The 24,205-nt window shown below is 40.8% G+C and overlaps 1 protein-coding gene across 1 annotated transcript in view; it reads left to right on the plus strand.

Moving 5' to 3' along the window:
* The window catches only part of TENM2 (teneurin transmembrane protein 2), a 3,034,822-nt gene that overhangs the window by 1,874,291 nt on the left and 1,136,326 nt on the right, over positions 1–24,205 (plus strand). Inside the window, exon 9 of the mRNA XM_044277356.1 lies at positions 7,133–7,234. Coding sequence (XP_044133291.1) covers positions 7,133–7,234 — 102 coding nt within the window. The remainder of the gene's footprint in view (positions 1–7,132; positions 7,235–24,205) is intronic.

Here is a 24,205-nt window from a genome sequence, read left to right on the forward strand (position 1 = left end):
GCTTTTGATTGGTCCGATAAGTTCATTTTGGAGATATGATTCCACAAAATATCGTCCGTCAACCTGGAATAAATCACACAAGAAATTAGAATGTTTGCTCATATGATTCCTCTGGAGGGTTTGACCTCTCTGCAGCTTCGTGACTTCTGCATTCCTGTGTCTCACAGGAGAAGCTGGAGGAGCAGCGTTAGCCCCCACCCTTGGGGAAAACTGGATTATATCACAGTTTACAGCTGATTCATGACTAGAGGCTGGAATGATCGGATCACACTCTGTAATAGATGCATGGTCGCAGGGATCGACACGATTAGACTGTAAGACAAATAAAATATTAGACACCTCCTCCCTGGCCCCAATCTCAGGGTCAGGGGCACTGCAAGGAGAAATGGTATTAGTAATCACATCAGATTCTTTCACATCTATCTTAATGGCCTTGCAGTGGCCTGGGTTCTGACCCGGCCAAATTTGATTTATGATGTTGAGCTGGGACCTGGAGTTGCCCCTAAAAAAGGTTCAGGCTGTTTTCCTGGGGATACCTGGGACAACTTTCTCACAATGTCATTCAACTGGGCCACTTGTTCTGCCAGCTGATCAACCCTGTTTGGTTTGCGCATATTTTGGTTTTGTGAGGCGCCCTGATTATTGGTGGGTGACCTACTCCTAGGTGAACTTGAGGGTTCCTGCCTATCTTCCCTCTGTTGTCTGGGCCTGTTATTCCAGCGTCTGTAACCCTGGGAATCTTTACTGTAATAGGACCTATATCCCTGGGGATTGTAATATGGACGGTAGTTAGACCTCCCAGCACCAGAATTATCCCCCTCTGACCCATTGGGATTTTGGGGCTTGGTTTGCTTGGGTCTTACCTGTTGTTGCTGAGTTTGTTGGACAGAACCTGTAGACTGAGGGTACTTATGTGGCTGTGTTTCAAATCCCAAGCTAGGGTTTACCTTAGCTTCAGCTATATTTTGTTCTGGGGACTTTTTAAATCTTCTCTCACCTGTTTCATGGCATTCACTGATATTATACAGCATGGTGGCAGATGTCACCAACCTATCTAAGGGAGCTTCAATATCCAGATCTCTGGCTAGGCTAAGTTTGATCTGGGTTGGCATAGCATCATAGATCAACTGCTTAAACTCTTCAGATTCCCAGTTTGGGGACCTATATGCTAACTCATAGGCATTTTTAAGGATAGAGAGGAATTCACGGGGACTTTGATTGGACCTACATGTAAGCTTATATATGTCCCGTTTTGCAGCAGTAATGGTTTGGTAAGGTCCGAATTCCAATTTAACTTCATGCAAAACACTTGGCCAATCTTGAATTCCTCTCTCCCTAAAAGAGGTAAAGTAATGATGATACTTATCATCAAATGCCCATGGAAGGAATCTGATCCTGTCAGCATCAGAGTATAATTTTAAAGAATCCATAGTGGATTCATACAGTTCTAGGTGATTCGCTATCTGAGAAGAACCTTTCTTAGAGAACTTGGACACGGTGGTATTTAAAAACTTAATTATGCTGGATGAACTTTGATCCTTTTCTGAATACTGGTATTTTTTCTTCCTAGAGACTACCTCAGCATATGATGGTCGCCTGGGACCCTGATCCTCTTTGTGGGCAAACACCTGCCTGTGTGGCAGGGAGTAAGATACACGTTTTCCCACATCACTATCAGACTCGCATGCGCTTTCCCCACTCTCATGAGACACATATTGCACAGGTGATTTAACCCTAACCCTAAGATGTCTATCCAGGGAATATGAGGAAAGACACTTCTAGGGGCTTCCATGTTACTGGCATCTAGTAAGGTGGTTACAGTTTGCAACGCCCGACTCAATTGGGTTAATGCCTCCTGTGTTATCACACCAACACTTTCAGGTTGCTGAGTGTCTTGGATGGGGTCTGCTTTAGGAGCATGTGATGACATGTCTGGATGTTGGGGAGTAAGACATGGAGGGTCAGGAGATCCCACAGTGTTAGGTGGATCCCTTTCAGCATTGACTATATTATGGGCTGAACCATCTACCTGTTTAATCTTGGAATACTGAAGATATAAATCCTCTAAATCATTTTTTGACTTTTGGTATGCATCATGGCTGTGACTCAGGTTGTACTCTAAGTCTTTGATCATCGCTTCTGCGGATTTTAGTTCAGATTCCATCTTGGATATATATATTTTTGTACCCATTATAGACTCATACCTATCTTTAGAAAGAGTACTGACCTCAAACAATGCATACAAAACAGGTGGCAATGCAGATAAGAGGTGTTGGTCCCTCCTTGGTATTATAATTTGCCAAATCCATATACGTCAGGTATCTATCAACCATGCCACCTAACTTCCATATATCCCCATGTTCTTCATAGGCTCTTGCCTGCAGCTCATTAGTCCATTCATCTATATTTTTATCTAACTTCAAACGGGAATAAACATATTTGATAACCTTAGAGATTATCTTTCCTGGGTCAGATGGACTATCTGCTATAGCCTGACTAATACCTGGGTCGCTGCCTGTTATGCTCATGATTCTGATCAATAATCAAGACAGATAACAATGACAAGCTAAGAAGAAGTGTAGAATTTTTCACTATTTGCATAAATAATTTATAGAAATATCTCAAGATCTCAGCAGTGCCTCCATATATGTCAAAGTATATCTTTTATATAAAATATAAATATTTTATATATAAAACATTTTTTTAAATAAAATAATAAAATATGGAAATCAGTCAGGAAATCCACTAGGTGGAAATAAAACGCCTTTCTTTTATCTTGAGACTCTAAATTTAATTTATGCAATTAATGAAAACAAAGGGGCAACCAATTATGCAAAATATATGTAATAATTTATTTATAAATGAGTAAAAATCCAATATAAAACTGACATAAGATCAATGGATAGACAAATCAACGCAGTACCAACAAACCACCACTAGATGGTGGTGTAATCCACTATCACTTTCTCAGCACAGAATTATTAAAAGTAACATATGATAAGAAATAAATATCAAATAATTAATACATCAAGAGAAGCTCAGGATTTTCTGTTTACCAACAGGTTATAACATGACAAAATACAGGTTAATACAAGAACAATAAATGTTGTCCCTTAACTCTGTCTCAGCCTATGACAATCAAAAATATAAATGCTATTAATATGATATTATATCCCACTCAGCAACCAGACTATGGAAATATAAATTCCCAGAGTTTTCCTCTACTCAGACAATGTCTAATCTCCCATTAGCAATATGCATCTTTGCTAAGAGGACAACTAGCATTAGGGAGGTGATTAACACTATATGTTCCAACAATATGGGAACTTTTGACTATACGCTGAGAGGAATATCTTAATAATATCACTAGCAAAAATATAACATACGTTACCAAGTCAAGGATGGACAGGTTTCGGGTGTGATTAGTTCTTAAAACTCTTCCAGTAGACAAAAATTAATACAAGTTTCTTTTTGTTGTTGAAGTAAATTGTTAGTTGCAGTTGTCTCATTTGAAGAGTGTAGATAGATAGATAGATAGATAGCTAGATAAAGAGATATAAATAAAGATGGCGTGGGCAGCACCACTGTCGATAAAGTGCAGTCGGAGTGCCAGCGGCTGTGGGGGCGATCCACCTCCAAAATGTAAAAAATGAAGAATTCCGCAGCACATCCAATTTGTAGAAAAGTAGAAAAAGGCTTTATTCACCAGACATGCAACGTTTCAATCCTCTCAATGGGATTTTCCTTAAGCAGTGACACAGTGGGCAGTGCAGTGTACATATTTAAGCAATTTCGCATCATTATACAGTCTCGTGGTCACATCAGATAATATGATCACATGTTCGATGTTCTCATATATATGAATATCATGCCTAAGGTAATACAATTTTGCTAAAGTATTACCATGCTGAGTCCAATGTTCTACAAGAATAGTGGCGGTACCACCGCATTTAGATATATTTTACCTTCTTTATAGTGACGGTACTTCCGTCTATACAGTCACCCTTATCTCTTAGATTGACCGTTGACCCATTTGTCTTGATCCACACCTGTGAGCTGGTGCGGATTGCAATGGAACCCTATGTTGAGCCGCTGTCAATTTGTGTATTGTGTCAAATTTCCCGCGTACATCCACAGTTTTTATTTTTGATGATTTTATGTGTTGATGTGCGTGAGGCACTTTAGCAAAATTTGATTACCTTAGGCATGATATTCATATATATGAGAACATCGAACATGTGATCATATTATCTGATGTGACCGCAAGACTGTGGAGCAATTGGAAGCTTATGTTGTCCTTCTGATGATGTGATGCGTCCAGCCACATGATCGGGGTTGCGATCACATGATGTGATCACATGCTCACAGGTCCTTGGACATGCGCATTCTGATGATCAGGCTGGATTGATGATCACGTGATCGGAATAATCAGGAAGGTCCTTCAACATGCGCAATGCAATGTTAGAGACGCCGGGACCCACGTGGATTGACCCCATTGTACACTCCTGCGACCCATCTCATCACCTACACTGAAGGTACACCTGTACACTTGGGGTTTGAAGAAGACCCACACCTGTGTTAATAATTGTCACAATTAGAGTATTTTGTATTATGTATGATTATGCTGATATTGTCATGAGAAGGATCAATATCATATTGCTTTATTGAGATCTGGAATAGGTTGTGATTGTACCAGCACACTGACATTACTGCTTGTATTAATAATTTTTAAGATATTGTCTCTAATGAATGTATTTTATTTGATGATTGTATAATGATGTGAAATTGCTTAAATATGTACACTGCACTGCCCACTGTGTCACTGCTTGAGGAAAATCCCATTGAGAGGATTGAAACGTTGCATGTCTGGTGAATAAAGCCTTTTTCTACTTTTCTACAAATTGAATGTGCTGCGGAATTCTTCATTTTAATACCTAATAATATATTCAGATGACCTTATTAACCTCCCTAATATGCATCAATATTAAGGGTTTCTTCCTGACATTTTAATTACCCCTAATCTAGACATGTTGGAGTCACCATGTCCTACTGTCTTCTTAGGGACAATGGACAATGGTTCATTTTACTTAACATCCAGATTAATTAACTTGCCCACATGGCTGGCTAATGATATTCATCTCTCCTCATGAAATCCAATTAGTAGGAAGATAACTTCAATACTTTTCTAAACCTTAAAAGTCTATATGGTCAGTGGGACATACACGGCATAAAATATATATTCTAAATGATGTGTGTGTGTGTGTGTGTATATATATATATATATATATATATATATATATATATATACATACATACATACATACATTGACACACTGTTATACATAGATGACATATTATATAAGTCATTGGTTAAGATATGTTGCTAATTTAAATACACCGCACAGGAATATATAGAATATAATTATGAAGACATGGATGGGACATTCACACACCCAATGCTTCCTACAAAGTAGACTTCCCTAATGATTTTGTAATGAAGTAAAATAATACATTGCTATTCAAATGGTTGTCTCTCACAGATACATGTCTGTAGGACCCATTATAGTATTAACAGATACACTACATCTGCTCACACTAATTTTAAAAGACAATACACACTATGTCCCTACAAACATTTAAAGTCAATGGGCATTGATATTTAGACTATAATATCTTCAGATAAGATTGTACATTTATGAAAATGCACGACACCGCGTGCCTAAATCTAAACACCCTGAGCAAACCCTAAGCAGCAGGAAAAAGGGAAGAGGCAACTTGCTTCTTCAAACCAGGAGGAAACAAGCATCTCCCTAGAGGCCTAGATAAAACACACAAAAGGAAATGAAGGAGAGGACTTATCTTGAGCAGAGCTAAGTAGACGATCCACCACAAATCAAGAACTCCCAGGAAAGAACTATAACCTCACTAACAATGAAACCCAGTACACCTGAGGGAAGGTGGATCCAGCTTAAACCTAAATCAATACAAAGAAGTCAGACGTGCAGCCAGTCTGACAGATCTCCGCACATTCACAGAGCAAGGCATGACAGTGGGGTTATAATTAGATTCTGTATATAGAGATAGTAACAGGTTGGCTAACTCATGGTCACCATCCGTTGAGGTACAGTAGACGGCATTATAGAAGCAGACACTTTGGAAATTCAGTTCACAACAACACATTTTGGTTTACCTAAGCACAGCATTTTTTTCATAAGACTTTCTACCACTAAGCAGATATACTTCTAATTAGCATGACACACAATGAATATTCCACATCTAGCATCTCAAGGAGTTAAATTTATATTAAACCTGCAGTTATTGAAGGTGATTGTTGTAGTTCCTTCCTGACAATCGCCTGCTAGTCAAAGGAGGAGACTGCTGCTATTACATACAGCAATCTCCTACTCAGTATGGGGAGGAGAGATCACTAATGCCAACGCTCATCTCCACCATTGTTTTCCGGCAGAAGATCATTATTAGACACCACGATCTGCCGTCAGAAAACTATACTTTTTAAACCTGCTAAACGATTGGTGGCAGTATTAGACTGTCATATTATTGTTAACAAGCATTTTTGTGAAAACATGTTAGTGATGATTACAGATATACTGTCAAAAGAAAAATCGCAATACGCGAATAATTAAATCGTATATTATTTGCGATAAATAGAAAAATATTTGTAAAATATTGCGAAATTGAATATGGCACCTCCCGCTCATCACTAATAGGCATAAGGCCATCCTTCATATAAGATAGGGCCAAGGGCTATTCATAGTATTCAGTATATTGGGCAGACTAGATGGGCCAAATGGTTCTCATCTGCCGTCACATTCTATGGTACTCCACAGTATCTAATATCAACGAGAATATGTCTTCATGAACATCCAGCTCCTCCACTCTCTGCATCTTGCTGACTTTTCTAGGACATGGAGACTGTTCCGCTCACCAACCACTGACTATGTGTGGTTCTGCCTTAAAAATAATTCTCTCTCTTTGCAGTAGCTATCTTTGTTCCCTTTTTTAAATCATTTCACTAGAAGTCAAATATTATAAGAATTAGCAATGTTATATACAGCACTGTATATATTAAACTAACGCTATCATTTTTTTTTTTTTGTTTGTTTTCTTCAAGACTCCGTTCAAGATTGCCCTAGAAATTGTGATGGAAATGGTGAATGTGTTTCAGGAATTTGTCATTGCTTTCCAGGATTCCATGGGGCAGACTGTGCAAAAGGTACTGGTATATCTGGATATTCTGTTTTTTATCAGACCAAATGAAAAAAATTTAATTTCACCATAACCTTTCTAAAAAGTGTGTTAATGGACTCGACAAGGCACGCTAGGAAAATTCTCCATTGGGTGGTTGAGAGATGGCATAAACAACTCTTGACAACTCCCAAGTATCGTAATGTCATATATGTATTTTTTTCCAAAGCTGGTCATCTCGCACCACATATCACATGATTTGTCAAGGCAATAGGAAAAGCAAGAAAGGGCACCACTGTAGGTTCACCAATTTGGTATTTCAGGAAATTTCCTAATACGGAAATGTGTTTCCCCAACTGCACACAGAGCTACATAGATTTCTATCTTTAAATCAATTTAAAATACTACTTAACCCTTAGGATACTGGAGATTTTTTCATTTTTTTCATTTAATTTTATTTTTCCTATGCTCTTTAAGCCATAACTTTTTTTATATTTGCAGTTACATAGCTTTATGAAGGCCTATTTTTTGCAGGACAAGTTGTACTTTTTAGTGACACTATTAATTATGGCATAAAATGAAGTGAGAAGCAGTAAAATAAAATCCAAATGGGGCAGAATTGAACAAAAAAAGCAATTCCTCCACCATTTTATGGGTTTTTTCCCCACAGCATTTTGTTTAACAGCAAAAAAGACCCATGCTCTTCATTCTTCATTACAACGATACTCCATACGTATATATTTTTTATGTCTAAATGTGTATAAATAAATTTAAACTTCAATAATATATATTTTTTTTTTTACATCACCATATTCTGACCCCCATAACTTTTTATACTTATGTCTACTGAGCTTTTTAGGGGCTCATTTTTTGCGGAACAACCTCTAGTTTTTATTGATACCATTTTGGAGTCTGTGTGACTTTTTGATCACATTTTATTACATTTTTTTGTGTAAGAGAAGCCATGAAAAAATGGCAAATCAGCGATTTTGACCCTTTGTTTCTGTTACGCCATTTGCCGTATTGGAATTTCTTTTTCAATTTTAATAGTATGGGCGTTTTTGGTTGTGGTGATACTCATGATGTTTATATTTACTGTTATTTAGGTATTTATTTTTTAATTATACGGAAAGGGGTGCGATTTATACTTTTATATTCTTTTACTTTTTATATACTGTATTTTTTTAAATAAAAATAAATAAATTGTGATGCTATTGTGGCTCATATATGAGCCTATAAATTGCTTTTTAATTTATCATTTTGGTCCATCAGGGATTTTTAAAATGCCACTTAAACTCGTTTTTGCTCATTTCTTATCCTGGCCTGCCATCAGCTGGGCAAAGATGGCCCCCCTTCAATCCGCACAAACAAAAACTCCAGTGTGTTTCTTTAGTGCTACGTATGTGCTGTTTTGTGCCGCAAAAAATAAAATTTGTGCTGCTTTTATTTGTAAGATAATAGCAATTGTTTGTTTAAAGATGATGACATCACCAGCCCCCTTACAACATCAAAAAGACATGAAACTTGCTGGATTGTTAGTGCTATGTTTGTGCCATTTAAAATCTCCATTCTATCTCCTTTCGTTCTCAAGTTATTAACCATTTATTAAAAGATCATCAAAGGTCACCCAGCCCCCCACTACAGTGTGTCGCCCTGAAAAGTTGGCTGTTTGATGCATGTAAAGATTGAATAAAAAGTGCTTTACTTCTTGCACATATCGAGTGCTGGTGAATTCTATTGTGGACTGTATCTGACACAGCGCCATCCATGTTGTCACTTCAAGCACCAACCTCTTACTTAAGGTCTGTACGCTGTATGGAGTGCAGGTGATTTGTTAAGTGTAGGTAGCAAAGGTTTTTATGCACTTCCCGTTGACACATGCAGTTACCGTTTAATAAAGACTGTGAAAAGTCAGAATTTAACCACCTCAGCCCCCCTAGCTTAAACACCCTCAATGACCAGACCACTTTTTACAATTCTGCACTACACTACTTTCACCGTTTATTGCTCGGTCATGCAACTTACTACCCAAATGAATTTTACCTCCTTTTCTTCTCACTAATAGAGATTTCATTTGGTGGTATTTCATTGTTGCTGACATTTTTACTTTTTTTTGTTATTAATCAAAGTTTAACGAAATTTTTGCAAAAAAATTAAATTTTTCACTTTCACTTGTAAAATTTTTCCAAAAAAAACATCTATACATACATTTTTCTCTGAATTTATTGTTCTACATGTCTTTGATAAAAAAAATAAAAAAAATGTTTGGGTAAAAAAAAATGGTTTGGGTAAAAGTTATAGCTTTTACAAACTATGGTACAAAAATGTGAATTTCCGCTTTTTGAAGCAGCTATGACTTTCTGAGCACCTGTCAGGTTTCCTGAGGTTCTACAATGCCCAGAAAGTAGAAACCCCCCACAAATGACCCCATTTCGGAAAGTAGACACCCTAAGGTATTCGCTGATGGGCATAGTGAGTTCATAGAACTTTTTATTTTTTGTCACAAGTTAGCAGAAAATGATGACTTTTTAATTTTTTTTTTCTTTCCTTAAAAAGTCTCATATTCCACTAACTTGTGACAAAAATAAAAACTTCCATGAACTCACTATGCCCATCATGAAATACCTTGGGGTGTCTTCTTTTCAAAATGGGGTCACTTGTGGGGTAGTTATACTGCCCTGGAATTTTAGCGGCCCAAATGCGTGCAAAGTAGTTTGAAATCAAAATCTGTAAAAAATGGCCTGTGAAATCCAAAAGGTGCTCTTTGGAATGTGGGCCACTTTGCCCACCTAGGCTGCAAAAAAATGTCACACATCTGGTATCGCCGGAGAAATTGGGGATACCTCAAACGCGATACCACATGTGTGACACTTTTTTACAGCCTAGGTGGGCAAAGGGGCCCACATTCCAAATAGCACCTTTAGGAATTCACAGGCCATTTTTTACATATTTTGATTTCAAACTACTTTGCACGCATTTGGGCCCCTAAAATGCCAGGGCAGTATAACTACCCCACAAGTAACCCCATTTTGGAAAGAAGATACCCCAAGGTATTTTGTGAAATTTTAGTGGCATATTGGTTTGTTTCTGCCACAACTAAGTCCAAGAGCTCCGCAGTCAAGAACAGCTCAAAAAATCCCAGGGCCGAACCGATCTGAGCTGTCTCAACCCGAACTCCAGACTGGGCAGTGAAAGGGGGAACTAATGGTGCGGCTGACGTTGGGGACTGCCAATCAGGGTTTGCCAGCACCTCAGAGACTCTAGGGGATCTACGGACCTGTCTGTGCGGTGGCTGCGACGGGGTAACTATTGCACGTGCCACCGTACCAGCTTCAACTGCCCTTCTGGTGTTCGCCACTTCACCATGTTGTACGGCAGTGCTGGTACTAGGTCCAGGATGGGCTGCGCTGCTGGTGTATGCCTCACCACGTAATCCGACAGCGCCAGCCCCACTCTGCTGCCCTTGAAGCGGATCCTGCGCAACTGGTGGTCTAGCAACACAGGGCCGGGTATGCCTGGTGCCATTAGGGACCTCAACCTCCTCATCTGAACTTTGGGTCAGACTACCACTGCTTTCTACAGGTTCATATTCTGACCCGCTGGATTCGTCAGATGAGGGTTCCCATTCCTCATCCGACTGGGTCAGAAGCCTGTAGGCCTCTTCAGAAGAATACTCCTTGTTTGCCATTTGGTCAACTAAATTTAGGGGGTATTCCCTGAGACTACCCAAGAAAAAAAGCAAGCCTGTCTTACAAATGGGAGGCTAGCGAAGTACCGGAGGCCGCTGCGATTGATAAAAAATATCTAAACTGATTTTTTTTTTTATCGCCGCAGCGCTTGTAAAGTGATTGTGCAGTGATAAAAAAAAAAAATTGTTTGTCACTGCGGCGGGGCTGGCGTGGGTGAACGCACGTGTGGGCGACCGATCAGGCCTGATCGGGAAAACACTGCATTTTGGGTGGAGGGCGAGCTAAGGTGACACTAATACTATTATAGATCTGACTGTGATCAGTACAAATGCTGATTAGCGATACGCGAATCAGCGAATCAGTGACTGCGGTGCAGTGGGCTGGGCGCTAAACGATCGCTAACTACCTAACCAAGGCGCCTAAACTATCCTAACACTATCAGTCAATACCAGTGAAAAAAAAATATGACAGTTTACACTGATCACTTTTTTCCCTTTCCCTTTCACTAGGTGATTGACAGGGGTGATCAAGGGGTGATCAAAAGGTTAATTGGGGTGCTGGGGGGTGATCTGGGGCTAAGTGAAGTGTTTGGTGGCTACTCACTGTGATGCCTGCTCCTCTGCTGAGACCAACCGACGAAATGGACCAGCAGAGGAGCAGAGAAGCCATTTAACACCTTATATTTATAAATATAAAGTGTTAACTGGCTTCTGATTAGATTTTTTTAAAATCATCAGCCTGCCAGCCACGATCATTGGCTGGCAGGCTGATGACGAAATACTCCTCTAACTTTTGCCGGCCTGCGATGCGCATGCGCGGGCCGGCTTTGCCCGAAATCTCGCGTCTCGCGAGATGACGCACCGGCACGTCCACCCAGAATAACAGGGCCGACGCCAGGAAGGTCCTGAGGTTGTTAATATGGATATCTCTGTTTTGGTTTATTGGTTTGTTCTTCATTTGTCATTGATTTTCAAAAAACCTTATGATCTACAGTTTGTAAAATGATTTGTAGAATAAATATGTTTAAGTCAAATTTTACTATTCTACTTCTTGATAGTATTTTTTTTTTTGGCTGTAGCTATAATCATTCTTACCTCAAGTCAGTCCATATTAACTTGTCTTATTACCTGTGTAAAGTGAGTATACATCAGCCCTGTTAAAGGAGTTCATAAAATTAAGCAGCACAAATTATATTTTTTGCAGCACAAATGCAGCACTAACCAACCAGCACGGTTTCGTGCTTTCTGGCTGTGGTGGGAGGCTGGGTGACTTTTGGTGACCTTTCAATAAATGGTTAAAACTTGAAAACAAAAAGGAGGTAAAATGTAGATTTAAATGGCACAAACCAGCACAAACATAGCACTAACTAACCAGCCCGGTTTTGGGTCTTTTAGCTGTGGTGAGGGGCTGGGTGACCTTTGGTGGCCTTTAATAAATGGTTAATAACTTGCCAATGAAAGGAGATAAAATGTAGATTTAAATGACACAAACCAGCACAAATGTAGAACTAACCGTCCAGAAAGTTTCATGTTTTTTTGCTGTTGTAGGGGGACTGGTGATGTCATCATCTTGAAACAAACAATCGCTATTATCTTACAAATAAAAGCAGCACAAATGTTAATTTTTGCAGCACAAAATAGCACAAACGTAGCACTAAAGAAAGACATTTTGAGTTTTTGTTTGTGTCGATTGAAGGGGGGCCAGCTTCGTCCAGCTCCTGCAATCTGGTGGTTCAAAATAAGAATTGCAACATGAACACTTTCAACTTCATGAGTGAGGCTGAAAGAGTTCAGTCCAAGTACCGATGTCCCATTTGGCCACACGTGGCATCGGTGGAAACCCCGGAAGCCCGGAATCTTACTTGGTCACGGTATCTAAAGCATTTAATTGCCACAATCAGCATTATTGCCGTTGACGGTAATTTGCTGCAGGTCTCTGCTGTTTGAAACAGCAGAGATCTGCCAGCCATGACTCCCGCTGCACGCACGAGTAGGTTCCATGTATACATATTGCTCCAGCGCCGTACATGTACTGTGCTGGTAGCGAACAGATTAATCCCTTCCTGCTTCCGTTATTATATCTCTGTAAGCAGCGACTTAATGCTTAGCACCCTATTACTATCATGCTGTGATGACTCAATCTTAGGACCATGTGGCAGCTTAATCCCACAGATACTGCACTCAATAGTGATCATGACATTAGTGTTGCTAACCTTAATTTTTCTTTATACTAGACAAGCAATGTTTTTTACAGACACATTGGAAAACCATAATAATAAATAACAAACAACAATAATAAACATTAGAAAAGCTACAATTTCTGGGGAAATTGTGTGAAATGTTCTTGCTTCCATCAGTAGTCTACAACTGGAGTGGACGGAGTAACTGGGTGGAGTGGCTTGAGTAACTGTGGAAAGGTTGGACTGGGCAGAGGAACTGTGTGGAGTGTTTGGAGTGAGTAAATATAGTAAACATTACACTAACTAATTGATAAAATTTAAAAAGTGCACATGGTAAGCTTGATAGAGTGAGAAATGCATTTAAACTTTTATTTATTTATATAGCACATTTAATTGCAATGTTATTTCCCAAAGTGCTTTACAGTTATATTAACCAATTCAACCCCGCTAGCTGAAACCCCCTTAATGACCAGGCCACTTTTTACACTTCTGCACTACACTACTTTCACCGTTTATTGCAACTTACCACCCAAATGAATTTTACCTCCTTTTCTTCTCACTAATGGAGCTTTCATTTGGTGGTATTTCATTACTGCTGACATTTTTACTTTTTTTGTAATTATCGAAATTTAACGATTTTTTTGCAAAAAAATGACATTTTTCACTTTCAGCTGTAAAATTTTGCAAAAAAAAATGACACCCATATATAAATATTTTGCTAAATTTATTGTTCTTTGATAAAAAAAAAATTTGGGCCAAAAAAAAATGTTTGGGTAAAAGTTATAGCGTTTACAAACTATGGTACAAAAAAGAGAATTTCCGCTTTTTGAAGCAGCTCTGACTTTCTGAGCACCTGTCATGTTTCCTGAGGTTCTACAATGCCCAGACAGTAGAAAAACCCCACAAATGACCCCATTTCGGAAAGTAGACACCCTAAGGTATTCACTGATGTATGCCCATCAGTGAATACCATAGAACTTTTTATTTTTTGTCACAAGTTAGCGGAAAATGATGATTTTTTTATTTTTATTTATTTTTTCTTACAAAGTCTCATATTCCACTTGTGACAAAAATAAAAACTTCCATGAACTCACTATGCCCATCGCAAAATACCTTGGGGTGTCTTCTTTCCAAAATGGGGTCACTTGTGGCGTAGTTATACTGCCCTGGCAATTTAGGGGCCCATATGTGTGAGAAGTAGTTTGCAATCAAAATCTGTAAAAAAATGACCGTTGTGAAATCCTAAAGGTGCACTTTGGAATGTGGGTCCCTTTGCCCACCTAGGCTGCAAAAAAGTGTCACACATCTGGTATCGCCGTACTCAGGAGAAGTTGGGGAATGTGTTTTGGGGTGTCATTTTACATATACCCATGCTGGGTGAGATAAATATCCCGGCAAAAGACAACTTTTTCAATTTTTTTATACAAAGTTGGCATTTGACCAAGATATTTATCTCACCCAGCATGGGTATATGTAAAATGACACCCCAAAACACATTCCCCAACTTCTCCCGAGTACGGCGATACCACATGTGTGACACTTTTTTGCAGCCAAGGTGGGCAAAGGGGCACATATTCCAAAGTGCACCTTTCGGATTTTGCAGGCCTTTTTTTACACATTTTGATTGCAAACTACTTCTCACACATATGGGCCCCTAAATTGCCAGGGCAGTATAACTACGCCACAAGTGACCCCATTTTGGAAAGAAGACACCCCAAGGTATTCCGTGAGGGGCATGGCGAGTTCCTAGAATATTTTATTTTTTGTCACAAGTTAGTGGAATATGAGACTTTGTAAGAAAAAAAAAATTATAATCATCATTTTCCACTAACGTGTGACAGAAAATAAAAAATTCTAGGAACTCGCCATGCCCTTCACGGAATACCTTGGGGTGTCTTCTTTCCAAAATGGGGTCACTTGTGGGGTAGTTATACTGCCCTGGCATTCTAGGGGCCCTAATGTGTGGTAAGTAGTTTGAAATCAAAATGTGTAAAAAATGACCTGTGAAATCCTAAAGGTGCTCTTTAGAATGTGTGCCCCTTTGCCCACCTAGGTGGCAAAAAAGTGTCACACATGTGGTATCTCCGTACTCAGGAGAAGTTGGGGAATGTGTTTTGGGGTGTCATTTTACATATACCCATGCTGGGTGAGAGAAATATCTTGGCAAGACAACTTTTCCCATTTTTTTATACAAAGTTGGCATTTGACCAAGATATTTTCTCACCCAGCATGGGTATATGTAAAATGATACCCCAAAACACATTGCCCAACTTCTCCTGAGTACGGAGATACCAGATGTGTGACACTTTTTTGCAGCCTAGATGCGCAAAGCGGCCCAAATTCCTTTTAGGAGGGCATTTTTAGACATTTGGATCCCAGACTTCTTCTCACGCTTTCGGGCCCCTAAAAAGCCAGGGCAGTATAAATACCCCACATATGACCCCATTTTGGAAAGAAGACACCCAAGGTATCCAATGAGGGGCATGGCGAGTTCATAGATTTTTTTTCTTTTTTGGCACAAGTTAGCGGAAATATTTTTTTTTGTATTTTCCCACAAAGTCTCCCTTTCCGCTAACTTGGGACAAAAATTTCAATCTTTCATGGACTCAATATGCCCCTCATGGAATACCTTGGGGTGTCTTCTTTCCGAAATGGGGTAACATGTGGGGTATTTATACTGCCCTGGCATTTTAGGGGCCCAAAAGCGTGAGAAGAAGTCTGGAATATAAATGTCTAAAAATTTTTACGCATTTGGATTCCGGGAGGGGTATGGTGAGTTCATGTGAGATTTTATTTTTTGACACTAGTTAGTGGAATATGAGACTTAGTTTTTTTTTTTTTTCTTACTATTTCCGCTAACTTGGGCCAAAAAAAAGTCTGATTGGAGCCTTACAGGGGGTGATCAATGACAGGGGGGTGATCAGGGAGTCTATATGGGGTGGTCACCCCCCTGTCATTGATCACCCCCCTGTAAGGCTCCATTCAGACGTCCGTATGTGTTTTGCGGATCCGATCCATGTATTCGTGGATCTGTAAAAATCATACGGACATCTGAATGGAGCCTTACAGGGGGGTGATCAATGACAGGGGGTGATCAGCGAATCTATATGGGTGATCACCCGCCTGTCATTGATCACCCCTCTGTAAGGCACCATTCAGACATCCGTATGTGTTTTGCGGATCCGATCCATGTATCCATGGATCTGTAAAAATCATACGGACATCTGAATGGAGCCTTACAGGGGGGTGATCAATGACAGGGGGTGATCAGGGAATCTATATGGGTGATCACCCGCCTGTCATTGATCACCCCCCTGTAAGGCTCCATTCAGACGTCCGTATGTGTTTTGCGGATCCAATCCATGCATCCGTGGATCTGTAAAAATTATACGGACGTCTGAACAGAGCCTAACAGGGGGGGTGATCAATGACAGGGGAGCGATCAGGGAGTCTATATGGGGTGATCAGGGGTTCATAAGGGGTTAATAAGTGACGGGGGGTGTAGTGTAGTGTGGTGTTTTGTGGTACTTTACACAGCTACCTGTGTCCTCTGGTGGTCGATCCAAACAAAAGGGACCACCATAGGACCAGGTAGCAGGTATATGAGACGCTGTTATCAAAACAGCGTCTAATATACCTGTTAGGGGTTAAAAAAATCGCATCTCCAGCCTGCCAGCGAACGATCGCCGCTGGCAGGCTGGAGATCCACTCGCTTACCTTCCGATCCTGTGAACGCGTGTGCGCGCGTTCACAGGAAATCACGGCTCTCGCGGGATGACGCGTATATACGTGACTCTGCGCAGAGCTGCCGCCTCCGGACCGCAGATCTGTGTTAGGCGGTTCCGGAGGCGGTTAAAACATACTTTTTATAAAAACATTAGCAGCCAATTTGTGTAGGTGGGCTTGAAAATGAGGGAGTGGTGGCAGTTTAAAAAGAATGTCCTGATTTTTCAGCTCCCACTCTAGCTTTTGTCAGCTCCCACTCTAGTTTTGAACATTCAGCCATTCCTTCCTATGGGATCAATTTCACCACAAAAACGCTGATATTTTGTGAACCATTTGGAAAACCTTCCACAAAGTAATAGTACACCAATCAAGAACAAACCGCACGTTTCGGTATATTACTGTCTATGTAGTGTAAAAACTGCAGGAGGAGGTACATTTGGCTATATTAATATATATGTGAGATAACAGTAAGTGGTCTTGCCATGCAAGAACACTTAATAATAAATAATATAGATAATAAACAATACAGGTTAGTATCCTGAAATGAATTGATTACCATCATTTGCTCTAGTGTAAAGTAATGGTAACCAGAGTTATCTGTTGAAGTGCCACGAGCCTCAAAATCATACTGACCCACAGAATGTAAAGTGTAACTTTTACTACCCACTTAACTGAAAATATGAAACCCTAAAAACAATAGTGGAATTGAGGTTTTTTTTTTCACACTGCCCCCCCCCAAAAAAAAATGTTTTTAAAAGTTATATGGTACAGTAGAGATACCCAAAATGGTGGCATTAAACAATACAACCTGACCACATAAAACAAGCCCTCATATGGCTATGTAGAAGGAAAAGTTATGGTTTATGAAATGTGGAGATCAAAACAAGAAGAAAAAAACGCCCAAGTCCCAAATACCAAGCTAGGCTGTGTGTGTCCTAAAAGGCTATGTACACCTTTGGGGGCTTTTCTTTATTATTGCATGGAACTCCTTTTGAGCTAAAAATATATATTTTTGAATTGGTCTTTATGGCATCCTTTTTTCTGCACAGAGCTGACATGCTCTAGCAGCACCCCTTGTATTTTCTGTCTTTTCTGTCAGACCAGAAGCAAACGGACTCCGTATATCTGCTCTTTGATATTATAAACACTTAGGGCTCATGCACACAAACATATTTTCTTTCCGTGTCCATTCTCTTTTTTGTGGACCGTATGCGGAACGATTAATTTCAATGGGTCCGCAAAAAAAAACTAAGTTACTCTGTAGGCATTCTGTTTCCTTATGTCCGTTCCGTGAAAGTATAGAACATGTCCTTTTATTCTCCGTATCAATGACAAGGATAGTACAGTTCTATTAGGGGCCAGCTGTTCCATTCTGCAAAATACAGAATGCACATGGAAGTCATCCATATTTTTTGCGGATCCGTTTTTTCTCGATCTCAAATTCATATGGTTGTGTGCATAAGCCCTTATTATAGCTCAGATATAATCTTACTGATAAGAATGTGGCTTAAATAAGTGTTTATGGCCTCTCAGTAGTTTAGACATAAGGTTTATTAGATGACCAGCACAAAGTGAAAGTGAAAGTACCAGTTACACAGCTACAAAAACAGTTAACCTTTTATGACAGAATAGTTCAATGTTTTTAATAATGGGAAATAAAAAAAAAAGATTTTTAGTCAGAAATGAGTAACATGCATTTATTTTAAAATATTGCATCTGATGGTCTACATGACCTTTAAGTGGTTAAGATAAAAAATGGCTGCCTTCTTGAAGATTTAAATGAGGTCAAGACTCATAGAGAAAGTATTTTGTTAGCTTGCCAATACAGGGTGACAGCTTTCCTTTACAATTTTCTGGCAGAAGTTAAACAACTATCTACATGACAATTTTGATTCAAATACTAGAAAACTATGTATTCCCAAGTTTAGCAACTCCCCTACTTAGATAGAAATCATTACTGAGTCTCTTTAAGTGTCTTACTCTCTTTAAATTAGACCTGTCTCCAGTTCCTGACCCGTAAAATTAATATAGCTGTGTATTCTCTATATACATCAAGATGTTAGATTAAATCTTTTTGTTTGTTGTGTTAAGTTTTCCGGAAGTACAATATTGATGACCAATGCTCAGGATAAGTAATGAATATCTGATTAGTGATGAGCATTGGAACACTGAAACCTCTTCAAAAAGCTGTTCAGCGGGAGTGTTGGGACTTGGACTCCCACCAATCAGATATATATAAACAATGCTGCAGCGTTTAAAGATTACAAAGGGCTTAATAAAATCTGTAAAAAGGAGAAAACATTTGCAAAAATACAAAACGAATAGCAGGTAGCAAAAGAGAGCAGAGCAAATCCCCCAAAAATGTTTCAATATATAAATGCAAAACAAATAGGTCTGAGCAGTATAGGTCTGATAAATAATGGTAAATGGGGAGTGGGTAGTCACTGAAAATAAGGTAAAGGCAGAGTTACTAAATGTTTTTGTTTTTTTAGCTCTGTATATACAAAAGACAAGAAAGGAGATGATATCTGTGGTGCTGGGGCTGTTAGTACATCCAGTAATATACTCACTTAGCTAACTGTAGATATGGTCCAAGACAAGTTAAATAGGGTAAATGAGAACAAGGCTCTGGGTCCAGATGGATTACACCCAAGAGTGCTTAAAGATCTCAGTTCAGTCAGTGCTGTGCCCCTGTTCATAATTTTTTTAAGATTCTCTAGGTACTGGTACAGTGCAAAGTGATTAGCGCAAGGCAAATATTTAAAAAAGGATCTAGGTTCTCCATAGGCAATTATAGACCAGTTAGTTTACCTCTGTTGTGGGAAAAATGTTTTAACGACTCTTAAGTAACGAATTTTAGGATGTTTGGAACCCAAACTTTTCAGTAAAAGTTTGGGTTCGAGTTCGGTGTTTGGCGAGTTAATGGCGCTTTTTGAAAGGTTGCAGAGCAGCCAATCAACAAGTGTTTAACTCTTGTGCCCTTAGAAGCCATCACAGCATGTGACCCAGCCTCTATATAAACTGGAGTCACGTCGCACTGCACGTCACTCTGCTCTTACTAGAGTAGGGATAGGATACTACTGCTGTGAAGGAGAGAATAGGAAAGAATCTGTTATCAGAAGTGCTTGTTAACTCTGTGATCTACAGCGATTTTATTTTGTGGGTGCAGTGCAGTGCTGAAAGAAAAAATGAACGGCACAGATTTCTTCATTCGCATCGATCAATGTGGATGAAAAAATCTCTGCCAAAAAATGTGCCAAAAAGAGGGGAAAGGCGTCTGCCAGGACATAGGAGCTCCGCCCAACATCCAAACCCACTTCAGCTCGTATGCCCTGGAAAACCTGATTTCTCCATTCACATCAATTGATGTGGATGAATAAATCATTGGCAGAATTATTATTATTTTTTTTATACAAAGTGTTTGCCAAAGCATATGAACACCGCCCCTCAGCTCATTAGCCTCGGCAAAAGTATCTTTTTTACTGCAGAGGAGAAATCTCGTCCTGCAGCGCCGCATACACAGACTTTGTGTAATCTGACAGCAGCGCAATGCTTCTGTCAGAATGCACATCAGTGCTGCAGCTGGTTGATCGCTTGGTCCACCTAGAAACTAAAAAAAAAAATAACACAGGCAGCAACGCAATAAATTTATTAACATCAACTTTTATAAACTTTACATAACATTTGACAATGGGACAATGTGCAAAGGGCAAAGCGCCCAGAGATGTGGCGAAGTACATTATGCACTTTGTCCCAGGTGAAAGGAGAGGTTTGTAGCAGCTCTGTGTGAAAGGGCCCTAAGACCCCTGTGTGCCTGTCCCTTGTCACGCGATCCCTACACTAATAGTGTACCTGTGTGTGGTACTTGCAGAAACACTCCCCTATGCATAGGGAAGGCTGGTCAGGACAGTCAGGACAAAAAACGGCTGTGTCACACCATATTCCAGCCCTGCTACAGACATGACATCTTTTTCTTGGGGAACGATGAGTTGGGGTACCAGGATAGAAGTGTCTGTCATGTAGCCGGCTAACTACATCAGGGACTTGGGGCACGGACCCTCCTGGATACAGGAGTTCCTGGAATTTTAGGAAGGATCCTGTTCTCCCAGCCTTACTGAAGATAACATAACTATTATACACAGCCAATTGAATTAAATAAACAGACACCTTCTTATACCAGCGTCTGGAGCGGCGGGACACTAAATAGGGAGCCAACATCTGGTCATTGAAGTCCTCCCCTCCCATGTGAAGGTTATAGTCGTGGACAGAGAGGGGTTTCTCAATGACTCCAGTTGCCCTTTCAATTTGTACAGTCGTGTCTGTGTGAATGGTGGACAGATGGTAAACGTCCCTCTTGTCCCTCCACTTCACCGCGAGCAGTTCTTGGTCACACAAGGCAGCCCTTTCCCCCCGTGCAAGTTGGGCATTAACGAGCCGTTGGGGGAAGCCCTGGCGACTAGGTTGCGCGGTGCCACAGCATTGAATTCCGACTATATGTAAGTGCCGAAAGAGGGCCTCGCTTGTGTAAAAATTGTCCACATATGAGTGGTACCCCTTGTGGAGTAAGGGTGACACCAAGTCCCAGACAATATTGTCACTGCTCCCCAGGTAGTCAGGGCATCCGACTGGCTCCAATTTTGAGTCTTTTCCCTCCTAGACCCTAAAACGATATGTATAGCCTGTGGCCCTTTCACAGAGCTTATACAGTTTGACCCCATACCGGGCGCGCTTGCTGGGGATGTACTGTTTGATGCCAAGGTGCCCGGTAAAATGTACAAGGGACTCGTCTATGCAGATTTTTTGATTGGGGGCATACACATCTGCAAACCTGGATGACAAATGGTCTATGAGGGGCTGAATTTTGTGGAGCCGGTTATAAGCAGGGTGGCCTCTTGGATGACAGGTTTTATTGTCAGTGATATGCATAAAGCACATGATGACCTCAAAACGTGCCCTGGACATAGCAGCAGAAAACATGGGCATGTAATGTATTGGGTCTTTAGACCAATAGGACCGCAATACATTTTTTTAGTTAGACCTATGCTGAGGATAAGGCCCAAAAATATTTTTAATTCGGAAACTGTGACTGGTTTCCACCAGAAAGGCTGGCCATAGAAGCTTTCCGGATTGGCGGTTATATACTGTGTGGCGTAGCGGTTGGTTTTTGCTACAACAATGTCATAGAGATCCACGGTGAAGAACAGCTCAAAAAACTCAAGGGCCGATCCTAAATGAGCTGTCTCCACACGAACTCCAGACTGGGCGGTGAAAGGGGGCAATACAGGTGCAGCGGAAGCAGGGGATTGCCAATTTGGGTTTGCCAGCACCTCTGGGAGACTAAGGGCTCTACGGGCCTGTGAATGTGGTGGCTGTGATGGGGGAGTTACTGCATGTGCCACCGTACCAGCTTGAACTGCCCTTCTGGTGCTCACCAGTTCACCAGGGAATACGGCAGTGCTGGTAGAAGGTCCAGGATGTGCTGCGCTGCTGGTGTAGGCCGCACCATAAAAAAGATCAGTGCTAGCACCACTCTGCTGCAAATAAGGCTCATCACGCGAGGTATGCAGAACACTGACATGGTGTCGGGTACGCCTGACCATAGCAGGGACCTCAACCTCATCATCTTCACTAGCGGTTAGAGTGTCACTGCTGTCTACAGGTTCATATTCTGAACCACTGGATTCAGTGGGTGAGGTGCCCCCATTGCTTTCATCCATCAGGGCCAGAATCCTGTAGGCCTCTTCAGCGGAATACCCCTTTTTTGACATTTTGGGCTAACTAAATTTAGGGGGTATTCCTCTGAGACTACCCAGGAAAAAGAGCACACCTGCCTAGTAAAAAGGAGTGCTTGCGAAGTAAAGCTGCAATCGCTAATAAAGATCCAGAAAGCTCAAAAGTGATCTTTATTTATGATTATCTATGATTTTACGGTGTGTTTGCAGTGATCAGAAGAAAAAAAATTCTGTCACTGAGGTGGGGCGGACTGAACGCAAGTGTGGGCACAAGATCAGGCCTGATCGGGCGAACACTGCGTTTTTTGTAGAGCCTAAGGTGACCCTAATGTACTGATATAGATCTGATTGAGATCAGTCTTGATCACTTACAGATATTATATAGTACTAGTGCTGATTAGCGACAGTGATGACGCTAATCAGCAACTAATCAGTGACTGCGGTTCGGTGGGCTGGGCGCTAACTACCTAACAAGTAGCTAAGTAAATGGCGGTGATAAGGAACCCTTATAGGGGGATGAACAATGACAGGGGGGTGATCAGGGAGTCTATATGGGGTGATCAGGGGATAATAAGGGGTTAGTAAGTGACAGGGGGGGTTGTAATGTGTGTGTGGTGCTACTTAAAGAGCAGGTAGCAGGTATATCAGACGCTATTTACAAAACGGCGTCTGATATACCTATTTGACAGGAAAAAACATCAGGAGTAAGTGCCTGCTGGTGACCCTCTAAAACATTAGGGGCATGGGCCTGCTGCTGATCTGACCATCTAAAACATTAGGGTTGAGGGTCTACTGCTGAGCTGACCATCTAAAACATTAGGGACGAGGGCCTGCTGCTGATCTGACCATCTAAAATTTTAGGAGTGAGGTTCTGCTGCTGATCTGGCCCTCTAAATCATTAGGAGCGAGGGAAGCCTAATAAGCATGTTGATATGATGGAGGTGCATGGGAATACAGTGTATTCAATACACCATAAAAGCCAGATTTAAAGTGCCTTTTAGTTCAGCCGCATTCCTCTGGTGGAGCAAAGAAGTCAGGGGCAATCCAGACCTTGTTTATTTTTATAAGAGTCAACCCGTCAGCATTTTCAGTAGACAGGTGGATGCGCTTATCAGTTATTATGCCCCCAGCAGCACTAAATACCTGCTCTGACAAAACACTGGCGTCAGGGCAGGCCAGCACCTCCAAGGCGTAGAGCGCCAGTTTGTGCCACGTGTCCAACTTGGACACCCAATAGTTGTAAGGCACAGAAAGGATCACCGAGGACGCTGACACGGTCTGCTACGTACTCCTTCACCATTTTCCCTCCTTGTGACACTAGGCCGTGAATCAGGGAGAGGGTGCTGGCGGGATGTCATTAAACTGTCCCAGGCCTTGGAGAATGTTGCCTTGCCTCTGTTGTAACTGCTTCGTGTTCTCCTCTTCTCCCCTCCTTGGTTGCCCAAGTAACTACATACTCTGCTGCCAGCGATGTCAGCTGGAAATTTTTGGAGCCATTTTTCCACAAGGACCTTCTGGTATTGTACCATTTTGCTAGAACTCTCCACCACAGGAAAAAGAGATGAGAACTTTTCTTTATAGCGGGGGCCGAGAAGAGTGAGCAACCAGTAATTGCTGTTGGCCAAAATGCGTATAACGCGAGGGTCACAAGAACGACAGCCTAACATAAAGTC

Source organism: Bufo gargarizans, chromosome 2 (genome assembly GCF_014858855.1).
Source record: "Bufo gargarizans isolate SCDJY-AF-19 chromosome 2, ASM1485885v1, whole genome shotgun sequence".
Lineage (NCBI taxonomy): Eukaryota > Metazoa > Chordata > Amphibia > Anura > Bufonidae > Bufo > Bufo gargarizans.